This window comes from Dama dama, chromosome 5 (assembly GCF_033118175.1).
Source record: "Dama dama isolate Ldn47 chromosome 5, ASM3311817v1, whole genome shotgun sequence".
Lineage (NCBI taxonomy): Eukaryota > Metazoa > Chordata > Mammalia > Artiodactyla > Cervidae > Dama > Dama dama.
In genome coordinates, this window is record NC_083685.1 from 25,838,172 (window position 1) to 25,851,553 (window position 13,382).

Consider the following 13,382-nt stretch of genomic DNA (forward strand, 5'->3'; position numbering starts at 1 on the left):
GAAATGGCAACCCATTCCAGCATTCTTACCTGGAGAATCCCATGGACAGAGTAGCCTGGCAGGCTACAGTCCTTGGGGCCTCAGAGTCAGACACGATGGAGCACACTTACTTTCCACGTAGTAGGAAGTGTCCACTGAAAAGGGTCTCAGACTGTGAACTTTAAAGACGTGCTGGGTTTTAACATTTTAGTGTGCTCAGTATGTTATATGCTCAGTTTAATAATTAAAAAGTTACATAACCTTGCCATTTTATTTTCTACTCACAGTTTATTCCTGGTCCTAACTCCAGGTCCTTACAAGTTGTGGAATCTTCCTTCACAACTTGGACAAATAATATACCCAAGAGGGAGATGCATTTCTTTTTTAATGGAGTGTATGAATGTATGAATGATTCAATGCCCTGAAAATATGACTGACTAAATGTAGTTACGTTCATCACCACCTTAAGCCCAAGACTAACGGTAATTGTGGTGAAGAAACGTGTCAATGCCAGATTTTTCGCTCAGTCTGGAGGAAGACTTCAGAATCCACTTCCTGGAACAGTTATTGATGTAGAGGTTACCAGACCAGAATGGTAAGTTCGGTATTAGATGAAGATTGGTTTCTGCTTTGTCTTTTAGTGTAACCTCTATGCTTTATTACCTTTTACCATATTTACTTTTTAGTTCTTATACTGTATTTCTTATAAATACTAATACTTTTCATTAGTTTGACCTAATGCCTATGATGTATGAACTTAGTGTCTGACATGGTGAACAGAGGTTTCTCTGCAGTTTCTCTCCGAGGAAAGAGGGTTATCATTTATGGCCTTAGTTATACATGCAGAATTTAAGAAGTGCTGCTGTAGATTGCTGTGGCATTTTTTTTTTTTAACATATGTAACCTCATCCATAGATTCTTGTTTTCCAATCAGAATTTTTAGATCCATAATGTACTTGGTTATCCACAGGTTAGAAAATTCCATCTAAAGTCACAGTTGCAGATGAGAAAAGTGACTTCTGAGTAAACACGAGGGACTCCCAGGTGGCACAGTGGTAAAAATCCACCTGCCAACACAGGATATTCAAGAGAGATGGGTTCGCTCTCTGGGTCAGGGAGATCCCCTGGAGTGGAAAACGGCAACCCACTCCAGTATTCTTGCCTGGAAAACTGCGTGGGCAGAGGAGCCTGGCAGGCCACAGTCCATGGGGTCACAAAGAGTCAGACATGGCTGAGCAACTAAGCACGCATGAGTAAACACTGGGGAACTGTGAGCTGCACTCTGCCATAAGAAAGCCAGCTAGAACATTCAGGGCCACGTGGTCGTGTTCTCAGCACACAACAGTTCAACTGCAAAGTCTCATTTTGTGGGGGATGGAATACACTGCACTAAGTCATGTTCCTGATGGCAAGGTATTGGTCAGTCCACGGTAACACCCTCCTCATGAGAGTGAATAGGACAGTTTCTGTTTTTATACATAAATTTGTGGAGCCTTTAAAAAAGGGCAGCTTTAATCAAGGTAAAGTGTCAGCCTAAGGGGCAAAGTTCAAATGTATAGCACTTCTCCTGTATGAAACTCAGGTAAATGAGGCATTACTATACTTAAATTTATGTAGACAAACGATAATCCAGACTTTAGACCTACTTAGTCCTGTCACCTGACAGCATCTCTAAATATTTACTTCAGGATTTATTATCTTAGATTGTGTCTTTCTCTCAGGCAGATAATAGTTGTCAGAAGGATTCTAACCTATTGGGGAAAATCACTGAGGGAGGACAAAATGGCTAAGATAATTGACAGTTTCGTTTCCTGTAGGACTCTCTTTAATCATTCAGAATGACCTCATGGTACTTTCTAACATTACTGCTATTCTGACAACCAAACCTTAGGTATAATATTGACCTGAAGACAGCTTTTTAAAACAATTTGAGTAAAATCCCAAGTTGGATTTTGAAGTATCAAAAACTTGATTACTTTTTACTCAATGTTCTTTAAAACCTAATAGCTACTAGTCTGCTCAAATACTTGGAGAAGTCTACTTTGAATGATAAGGTGCTTAAGTTGGGAACTAAGGTTTTGATTCTAGCTCTGTTATGATTTCTCTGTTCTTTTGGGCACATCATTTAATGTTTCTGAAAGCCTCGTTTTTCCAGATGACTATAATCTGTTGTAGATCAATTCTGATTTTATAATTTGTCTCATTTTAAGGGACATAATAAATTTCTTAATAACTTTATCAGGCTGGATTATAGCATCTCTGCATTGATACTTAATTGGTACCCAAAAAATGAAAACAAAACAAAACTGACATCTATTCCTTTATGTTTGCACTACTTGGTTCTTGATTCTAGAGCCTGTTCCCACTCAGCTGTCTCCCTTAGATGTGGAGTCGAAACAGTGGCCTATTACAGCGTGCCCTGTCATAATTAGCAGCTGGGTCAAACATTTGTTAATGCCCTTAGGCATCAATGATAGATATTTAAAATATAAAAAAGTATCTTAAACCTCTTTCACACATAAGCATTCCAAAACAGTTCATGAATAGCAAGTTCTGAATTCAAGGAAGCACATGTTTTGAGGAGATTAGGTTACATTAGTATATAGGATCTTTCCTCTGTAAGAAACTTGAATCATTTTAACTTTAGCTTTGAAAAAGATAAGCCTCATACCCATGTGTTTTTTTTCTTATGTAATTCCAGGTATGATTTTTTTATCGTGAGCCAGGCAGTGAGAAGTGGGAGTGTTTCTCCCACACATTATAATGTCATCTATGACAACAGTGGCCTGAAGCCAGACCACATACAGAGGTTAACTTACAAGCTATGTCACGTCTATTATAACTGGCCAGTAAGTATTTTTTATTAATTATATTGATCCACGTCAGTGAGATTCACTTTTCAAAATGGAATTGCTGTGTTTTCAAAGGCTTTTACTGTTAATACTGAGATTTATAATTTAGAGGAGTTACTTTTAAAGTAATAGAACCTTTTTTTTCTCTTCCACTAAAGGGTGTCATTCGTGTTCCTGCTCCTTGCCAGTATGCCCACAAACTGGCTTTCCTTGTCGGCCAGAGCATTCATAGAGAACCAAATCTGTCACTGTCAAATCGTCTTTACTACCTCTAACCTACAGAAGACGACAAGATGTGGCTGCGTTTTTCTTTTTGAAATTATATCTTCAGGATTTTTTTTTAAGCTCTTATTTTTTTAACTGTTATCTTTCTAGATGAAGCTTGGGAAGGAAACTAGGAAATCTAGAGTCATTTCTAACTTTGCTATTAATTGACTTATTTCATAGGTAAAAATTAGGATTTACTCTTTTATCTCGTTCTCATAAATGTGAGGATTTTTTGTTTTGAAAAAGTGTGGAGAAGATGCTTTGTACTATAAGCAGAATCTCTTATTAAACTATTTGAAAAGTAGGGATTTACTTGAAAATGTTCTCAGGAGTTAGCAAGTCTTACTTGTAAAGCTACAGTGGCCTTGTTTTTGAAATACTTAGTTTGAATTTAAAGGAGAGAAAAGGAATAAAGTGGAGGGCTCACTACAGTCATAAGGTAGGATTTTACTTGAGTGTCTGATGATCTCATTTTATAGGAAAAGCTGCCATTAAATAGCCTATACAAGGTGTAGGAGAAGTGTGCCACTGTGGAGAAGTGTGCTTATTTTTAATTTCATTTTGGGGGCTAGGTATTATGGGGGTTAAAAAAGATAGTTGAAAATTTTAAATTTCTGTCCAAAGAAATATTTTAATACTGTTTAATAAAAGAGACCAGTAGTCTGTATTAACATTACTATTTTTTTTTTTTGCAACTGGGACATCGTTCCATTTGTTATAAAATTACAATGATTGTCATCTTATTTGAGTAACAGTGGAGTTTTTATTTTTACTGAAAGCATATGCATTTTCTTTCCATGTATTATATTTTTTAAACTGCTGAAGAGTATACGCAAAGAGTATGATTCCAGTTATTAAAGCTCAATTAGTGTCATTTAATGAATCTGAAACTGAAACCTCAGTTTCAGAGTAAAACTCTGTCAGGAAATGCTGCAACCTCAAAGTAAACAGTGTAAGACCAGAAATCCATAACTTGGAAGAAAATGTAGACTAAGAAGTCTGTGTGTTGTGAAGTTGATAATTGTAATTATTCACATCTATATACATGTAGGAATTTTCAAGGAATTTTGTAAAGAGCAGGCTTGAAGTTAATGAGTAATTATTTGCCATGAGAACACCTTTAAACATTGGTTACAAGTGTAATGAGTGTAAACGTTAGTGGTCGTACACAGACCATAGGAACTAAGATTTAAACTAATGCCATTCAGTGAGGTTGCTTGTCTTAGCATTTTTGTACTTGTTATCAGATAACTACGTTTTGGATTTAGCCTTACATATTGTGAATGAAAACCATTTTATTTTCCTTTTAGTTCTTTGAGCTAATAACTGTTGTTAACATTGTTCTCGGCTATTAGCAAAGGTTCCTTAACCTATTGGTTTCTAAACATTAGAAGAAACACAGGAGATTGTGAAGTTTCAGAAGAATGCTAAAGACAATAAAATCGATGAAAGTTGCTAAATGTTGTCACAGTATTAAGGAATATAAGGAAATCTAGTTATACAACTGTAAAAGACTTAATTTGAGGCATTTTTTTACATAATGGATTTTTATAACTAATCAGTAACTTAAGTCATTAAAGTCTCATACTTTGGCAGGTTTTAAACCATCCTTTAAAGTTAAAAGGCTTTTTAATATCTTTAAAAACCATGAAAAATCAGTAAATGTGTTATTTCCAGAAAAGTTGCAGTATTCAGAAGACCTTCACTTTATCATAAAGACTGATTTTTGCAAGAGACCAAAAAAGTCTCAGTTTAAGCCAGAAAGGGTATTGATTGGCTTTCCTAGTCATCCTACACAGTGGTTCCCAAATGGAATGTTAAACGTTACCCCATTCCCTTTGTAATAACACACAGTACTGGGCTCCAGACCAACCTAGAAGTCAGAACTTGTAGCAGGGAGACAGGGTAAACTTTTAGATGCATCTCAGATTGTTTGGGGATTTTGGCAAATGCCAGTCAAGAAGGTATGTATAGAACCTAATCGATGAAATGATATTAGGGATCTGTCTCTTGCTCTGCTTTTTCTGGGTTCTAGTCAGATGGGGTTACAAAGATGGTCACAAAGTCTAGATCTATGTCTCAGCCTCACTGCAATGAGAGGAGCATCTCTTCCACAATAGTTGTAGCAAAACTCCGGCTGTTTACACATCCTTGAACACACTACCTTGATAGACTTGGAGTTGTTATGTAAGATGAGGTTCATACAGAAGTGGGTAAAGAGGAATGGTTCCTCAAAGGAAAATTCGGGTGCTACAACCAGGAGACAGTGAACATGGTGGATGCCTAACGGGTGTCTACTCTGCTTTTTCAGCTGCAGGTTGGCTTGTGATGGAAGTAGCAGTTGCTCTGGCCCCTTGAGGGACAAGTGCAACCAAGCACCTATAAGGGAATTCACTGCAGCACTTGCAAAGAATAAAACCAAAAACTCTGAAATCCAGATTTTTTCCTTAAAAGAGAAACTTCTCTGAGTTCTACTAAAGGCTTTAGCATTAAAGACACTTTAGTCAGTCAGTTCGGTTCAGTCATGTCCGACTCTTTGCGACCCCATGAATCACAGCACGCCAGGCCTCCCTGTCCATCACCAACTCCCGGAGTGTACTCAAACTCATGTCCATCGAGTCGGTGATGCCATCCAGCCATCTCATCTTCTGTCGTCTCCTCCTCCTGCCCCCAGTCCTTCCCAGCATCGGTCTTTTCCAATGATTCAACTCTTCGCATGATGGCCAAAGTATTGGAGTTTCAGCTTCAGCATCAGTCCTTCCAATGCACACCCAGGACTGATCTCCTTTAGGATGGACTGGTTGGATCTCCTTGCAGTCCAAGGGACTCTCAAGAGCCTTCTCCAACACCACAGTTCAAAAGCATCAATTTTTCGGCACTCAGCTTTCTTCACAGTCCAACTCTCACATCTATACATGACCACTGGAAAAACCAAAGCCTTGACTATACAGACCTTTGTTGGCAAAGTAATGTCTCTGCTTTTTAATATGCAATCTAGGTTGGTTATAACTTTCCTTCCAAGGAGTAAGCGTCTTTTAATTTCATGGCTGCAGTCACCATCTTCAGTGATTTTGGAGCCCCCAAAAAGTAAAGTCTGACACTGTTTCCACTATTTCCCCATCTATTTGCCATGAGGTAATGGGAGCAGATGCCATGATCTTAGTTTTCTGAATATTGAGCTTTAAGCCAACTTTTTCACTCTCCTCTTTCACTTTCATCAAGAGGCTTTTTAGTTCCTCTTCACTTTCTGCCATATGGGTGGTGTCATCTGCATATCTGAGGTTATTGATATTTCTCTGGCAATCTTGATTACAGCTTGAGCTTCTTCCAGCTCAGCATTTCTCATGATGTACTCTGCATATAAGTTAAATAAGCAGGGTGACAATATACAGCCTTGACATACTCCTTTTCCTATTTGGAACCAGTCTGTTGTTCCATGTCCAGTTCTAACTGTGCTTCCTGACCTGCATACAGGTTTCTCAAGAGGGCAGGGCAGGTGGTCTGGTATTCCCACCTCTTGAAGAATTTTCCACAGTTTGTTGTGATCCACACAGTCGAAGGCTTTGGCATAGTCAATAAAGCAGAAATCAATGTTTTTCTGGAACTCTCTTGCTTTTTCGATGATCCAGCAGATGTTGGCAATTTGATCTCCGGTTCCTCTGCCTTTTCTAAAACCAGCTTGAACATCTGGAAGTTCACGGTTCACGTATTGCTGAAGCCTGGCTTGGAGAATTATGAGCATTACTTTACTAGCGTGTGAGATAAGTGCAATTGTGTGGTAGTTTAAGCATTCTTTGGCGTTGCCTTTCTTAGGGATTGGAATGAAAACTGACCTTTTCCAGTCCTGCGGCCACTGCTGAGTTTTCCAAATTTGCTGGCATATTGAGTGCAGCACTTTCACAGCATCATCTTTCAGGATTTGAAATAGCTCAACTGCAATTCCATCACCTCCACTAGCTTTGTTCGTAGTGATGCTTTCTAAGGCCCACTTGACTTCACATTCCAGGATGTCTGGCTCTAGGTGAGTGATCACACTATCGTGATTATCTGGGTCATGAAGATCTTTTTTGTACAGTTCTTCTGTGTATTCTTGCCACCTCTTGTTAATATTTTCTGCTTCTGTTAGGTCCATACCATTTCTGTCCTTTATCGAAACCATCTTTGCATGAAATGTTCCCTTGGTATCTCTAATTTTCTTGAAGAGGTCTCTAGTCTTTCCCATTCTGTTGTTTTCCTCTATTTCTTTGCATTGATCGCTGAGGAAGGCTTTCTTATCCCTCCTTGCTATTCTTTGGAACTCTGCATTCAAATGGGTATATCTTTGCTTTTCTCCTTTGCTTTTTGCTTCTCTTCTTCTCACAGCTATTTGTAAGACCTCCTCAAGACAGCCATTTTGCCTTTTTGCATTTCTTTTCCATGGGGATGGCCTTGATACCTGTCTCCTGTACAATGTCACGAACCTCCGTCCATCAGGCACTCTGTCTATCAGATCTAGTCCCTTAAATCTATTTTTCACTTCCACTGTATAATCATAAGGGATTTGATTTAGGTCATACCTGAATGGTCTAGTGGTTTTCCCTACTTTCTTCAACTGAAACCATAATCACAGAAAACTAGCCAATCTGATCAGATGGACCACAGCTTTGTCTAACTCAGTGAAACTAAGCCTTGCCTTGTGGGGCCACCCAAGACGGACGGGTCATGGTGGAGAGGTCTGACAGAACATGGGCCACTGGAGAAGGGAATGGCAAACCACTTCAGTGGTTTTCTTGCCTTGAGAACCCCATGAACAGTATGAAAGGACACTTTAGGCATTACCTTTTCAGTGTCTTGTCTGACCCATCAAACACGGTAGTTCCTTTGGTTACCAAGCATTTTGGGGGGTGCTTCAGAAGTGCATTATAACAGGTAATCTGCCTGTTTTTTTCTGAGTTCATGGGTTTTTTTCCCTCAAAACTCCAAAAATTTGCCCCTGATTGAAGCTCTGTTTTACATCGTATTTCCTAGAGCTCATAGAAATCTTGTCTGTATTCTGAAATTTCTGTTGGTAAATACTGTCTCTGTTCTCTATGGGTCAAATAGTCTGTTTTCAACATCAGTTTCAGCCTGATGCTATGATACAAATCTTCAGAAATTTGTATGTTTTTAAGGTTTAATTCATGTATGTAGCTGTGATACTGTCATTCAGATACAATATTTATTCCAAGGGCTGGATTTAGTCCTGTGTGCATTCATCATTCCAACCCAGTTAAATCATTTAAAAGGTCAGGTGAAAAATAGAGAAATTGCAAATTCTTCTAATTATCAAGTCAGTGGTAAGTCCACGTGCTCTAGCAAGATGGCTCTCGGCTGCACTGCTTCTGCTGTGGTTTACATTTCCCTGCCCAGCACCCTGTCCTGCCATCAGAAGTCCAGTGGGAACTCCAGACCTCCGCCTCTGAGACCTCCCATCCTTCCCCCGACTCTGCAGTCAGGGCCTCCCCACCTACCTGACTGAGAACCATTAGCATGAATGGCGTACACCTCATCCCTGAGGTTTTACCAGTCTTAAAGGAGCTCCTTAAGTTGGATTTTCTGACACCCAGGCACACTCAGAGCTTTTCATTGTGTCCTTTGGGACTGATGGTCATGTGTCAACAGTCCCTCACTTGAGAAATTTCCTCTGCTTTCACACACCTAGCCCTTCCCCAGGACAGACGCTACTGCCTTTGAGTAACAATGTCTCACACCTCTTGAGTCTAGAGATGGGGTTGGTGTTTCCTAGCCGTTAGTCTTAGATTTCAGATCCCTCCCCATTGCAAACACACTCAGCTTTGAATGTCTTTTCATCAGGTATATCCACTCCCTCCTCCCTCTTGTCCTGTGATATCCCCTGGGCTCAGACAACTCCGTTTTAGTCCCTGGCTTGCCCACATTGTCCAATGGTACTTTCTTCTGAATCCTGGTTAAAACACCAGTTAAATCTAACCATTTGTCTACTTGCCCATTCTCATACAGATGAACATGGCTGGGGACAGACACCATTATTTTAGTGCCGCTCCATATCCTGTGAGTCTAGCTCATTTTGTTCCTGGATCTCAGATGTCTTTCATACTTTCTCCCCTTCATGTCAACCTCCAGCACCACGTGGACCCTCACCCTAAAGATAACCCTGGTTTTTAGTGCACTGAAAATTCGAGTGGTTGAGAGAACTTCACACACCCTCATCCCCAGCAGCCTGTAGCCAGCCGCATCTCAGTACTCGGGAGCAATCTGCTTCAGGCTGAAGTTAAGGCCACCCACTGTGCACAATATGCCTATTCAAGGACACTGCTCTCAAGTCACAGCTCCTTGTTCTGCATCCCTTTGTTCCTTTCCCTTAATCACGCCTAGAAGCCTGAAAAACTGGTATTGTTTTTTTCATCCTCCTCCCCCCAAAGAAGCCCTCTTGGGCCCTCTGTCTCGAGTAGCTAATTTCTCTCTTCCCCTTTAAAGCGAAAGTCTGCTATTGCCTTCAATGCCTTTCCTCCCCATCCTCTCTCAACCCAGTAATCTTGTCAAGATCCTCCATGATTTCTGTGTTGCTTATTGGTTAATTCCTGGCCCTCATCAGCAAACCTGCTGGCATATCTGACCCTGATGTCCCTTCTCCTTGAAACACGGTCTGCCTGGCTTCTGGGATCCCAAACTCTGTTGGTTCCTTGCAGCTGACTCTTCCTTCCCAGTCTCTTGCTGGTTCTTCCTGGTTTCCTTGACTTTAAAGTATTGCAGTGCCTCCAGGCTTAAAAGTAGGATCTCTGAGAACTAAAAAAGGAGTTTGTTTCTACTCCTCCTTCACGTGGTAATCCCATTCAGTTTGCTAACTCATATCTGTGAAGATGCTTCCGATTTACATCTCCAGCCTGGTCTCCTACAGTCAACTGTCTCCAAGTGAGTGATAGAGTGGTTCTCAGATTCTTTGGTCTTGGAACTGTCTTACCCTCTTAAATTGCCGAGGACCCGGAGAGTTTTTATGTGGATTATATTTATTGATAATAGTGCATTAAAAACTATATTTTGAAAACAATGTGTAAACCCACATTCCATTAACTGTTAGAATGATGATGTCATCATGTCATGAAATTATGGGAAATACTTTGAGAGAATAAGAATGAAAAAGGCAAATAAACTCTTAGTGTTACCAAAATTAGGTTCTGTTGACCCCAACTCTGGTGCTAGCCCAGCCGAGACACTGCCTTGTCAGGGAAGTTCTTTTGCATTAGGGTTCACACAGCTAGAAATGAAATTGACACTGAGATCAGTGCAGCACAAGCTTTATTTAATGGCCAAAGCATTGAGAAAGGGGAACTTGAGTTCACAGATAAATTTTCACCCACTGGCAAGAGAGATTTGATGTTAAAGAATTAAGGACAATGCATAGAGGGGCGAGGCTGATGGTAGGGAGGCATTTGCACGCTTCTTCTGGAGAAAGGGATGGGGTTTCCCCCAAGTAGGTCGCCACCTTTTTCTGTCCTTTTTTGGTCTGCAACTTCCAGTCATGGCTGCTGTCATGTAGGAGCTGATGTAGTAAAACCATCATAGATGAGACTCTGGGGGTCAGTTGAAGGACATCTTGGTTCCAGCTGGTTCTATCTGTTTTTTGTTTTTCTCTTTGTATCACTTCTTTCCTTTGTCTCTGGATCCTGTGACTTAAAGAGAGATGTTAGTTCCTGTTCAAGAGAGGGGGTGATGGGTTTTGAGCAAGGATCTGTTTCAGCTCTGGTAACAGTGGTAGTAAGATAGTTTTGACCAAAGAACCCTGAGAGAGTCTTAGGGAACCACAGGGGTGGGTCCCCAGACTACACTTTGAGAACCTCTGGTTGAATAATTTAATATACCTGGAACTGAACTGTGATATCCTTCAGACCTGCTCCAGTTCAGTTAATTGGAATTCCATTTTTCCAGATGGTTCACAACAAAACCATTGGCCTCCGCCTTGAGTCCTCTCATGTCACAATTTGGGTTCCTCAGTAAATTCTATAAGCTCTGCCTTCAAAATATGAATATCGAAGCCACTGTTCCTATCCTCTGTTTCAACCACCATCTCTGAATTACTAGAGTAGCTTCCTAAACTGGTCTTCGTGCAAGAAAGTGATCAAGTCAAACATTTGCTCAAATCTTGCAAACGACTATCTCAGGGCATGGCATTGCGTTATCTTGCTCTTCATAGACTGCCCAGGTGCCCTCATCCTGCCTGAGGACCTTTGCAGGTGCTCCAAACCCAGATTTCCACATGCTTCTTCAAGGCAGCTAAGATGTCACCAGCAGAGGGACCACCTTCTAAGTTTTTAGCATCTTACAAGCCTAGAGACATACCCTTCTTGTTCTCTCCAGCTTTGCTGGTATCAATAGCATATTATTGTTGTGCTTTTTATATTCTGTTCCCCCACTAGAGTGCAATCCCGGAGGGCAGTCATCACTGTCTTGTCCACTGTGGTGTCTCCAGCGTCTTTATCAGTGACTGACATATGGCAGGTTCTCAAATATTTATTGAAAGGACAAATCACTAATATAAACCTTAACTCGGGCTTCTGTGGTGCCTCAGTGGTAAAGAACCTGCCCACCAATACAGGAGACGAGTTCATTCCCTAAGTCCAGAAGATCCCCTGGAGAAGGAAATGGCAGCCCACTCTAGTATTCTTGCCTGGGAAATCCTACAGACAGAGGAGCCTGGCAGGCTACAGTCCATAGGGTCACAAAAGAGTTGGACACGACTTAGTGACTAAACATCTCAACTCAATCAACCAGTCCCTGTATTTATGCATGTGAATGTCAAAGGACCCCTCTCTACAGTCGTTCTCTGCCCAGGCTGTATGTTCTGGTCATCAGAGGGCTTTGAAAACTTCTAATGGCAGTCCCCCATCCAGTTATGTTGGCTTGGGACCTGGACAAAGGGACACTCAGAAATCTTAGCAACAGCTGGAATAAAATTGTACAAGGCAGAAAAGTGAAATCATCCATGTGGGCAACAATGAACCGGGCTCCCAAGAAACCTAGATCCTAAGTCTGAGCCTCTGGCCACACCTCAGCACCAGATGTTCTGCCATTCTTCATGGGTACCTAGAAAAGAAAGCCCTGCCCACCCAGTTCATCCTTGCCCATGCTTCCCACCCACCTGACCTAAGTCGGGTGCAAGGGTTGATTGGGTGTGACTTGAAGGAACCCTTTAGAGGGGGGCCATATGACCGTAGCTGTGCTGTGGCGGGGCTGCCTTACCACCGGCAGGCACGTGGCTCCTGGCCCCGGTGATCAGATATTGCACCGCCCAGGAAGCAGCCAGGCCATAAAGGGTTGTTGTTCGCCACAAGGCACCTGATACAGGAATTTGCATGCTTTCACCCTATTAGAGACCAACCTCTTCCCATCTGACCTCAGGGGCCTGTGAGGTTGGGGAATCTGGCAGGATATATACCTCTGTTCTAGACAACACAAGAATCTTTGGGCACTCTAATCCTGTTCCCTCTTATCTCATTTATATGCCATTGTTTTAAATCAACTTTATTGTAATTTACATGTAAGTGAGTGCAACTTGATGAGTTTTTGGCAAATTTATACTCTCCAGTATCTCTGCCACCATCAAGATTTAGAAAACTGTTCCCCTCCCACAGAAGATTCCTTCTTGCTTCTTTGCAGTCTTTCCCTCCTTGACCCCAAGCAACAATGATCTGCCTTTGACCTACTGTAGAATTTCATGTAAGTGGAATCATATAGTATATACTCCTTTGTATCTGGCTTCTTTTGCTCACAGTGCTTCAGAAATTAATCCATTTCATTGTCTAATTGATTTGTTAAGCAGTATTCCGTTGTATGGGTTATATTTCACACTGTCTATTCACCATTGACACATGGATATTTTGGATGTTTCTTATTTGGGGCTATTTTAAATTCTAAAAAAAAAAAATTCTGTTTAAGCCTCTGTGTGGAAATAGTTTTTACTTATTTTGGGTAAATACATAGGAGTAGAATTGCTGGATTTATATGCCAAGTGTCTCTGATTTTATAATAAGTTGACAAGTGATTTTACCCTATTTTGTTCTCTCCAGTGCATAAGAATTCCAGTTGCTCCACATCCTCACCAACTTTTGATGATGTTAGCCTTTTCATTCTAGTGGGTGTGTAATGTTATCTCATTTGTGTTATTAATTGCATTGCCCTCCTGGCTAATGATATTGAGCATTTTTTTGTGTGCATGTTAGCCATTCTTACAGCTTCTATGAAGTATCTGTTCAAATCATTGGCATATCTCTTAAATTGGTTGGCCTTATT

At 40.9% G+C, this 13,382-nt stretch overlaps 1 protein-coding gene across 10 annotated transcripts in view; it reads left to right on the forward strand.

The window, feature by feature from the left end:
* PIWIL1 (piwi like RNA-mediated gene silencing 1) overlaps positions 1–3,765 on the forward strand; it is a 34,987-nt gene extending 31,222 nt beyond the window's left edge. For 9 of the 10 annotated variants that reach the window (XM_061142118.1, XM_061142116.1, XM_061142121.1 and 6 more), the window contains 3 exons: positions 449–574; positions 2,681–2,828; positions 2,990–3,765. In XM_061142118.1, coding sequence (XP_060998101.1) covers positions 449–574; positions 2,681–2,828; positions 2,990–3,106 — 391 coding nt within the window. In that variant the 3' untranslated portion in view covers positions 3,107–3,765. The remainder of the gene's footprint in view (positions 1–448; positions 575–2,680; positions 2,829–2,989) is intronic. The other variant, XM_061142119.1, reaches the window with a different exon arrangement.
* The last annotated feature ends 9,617 nt before the right edge of the window (positions 3,766–13,382 follow it).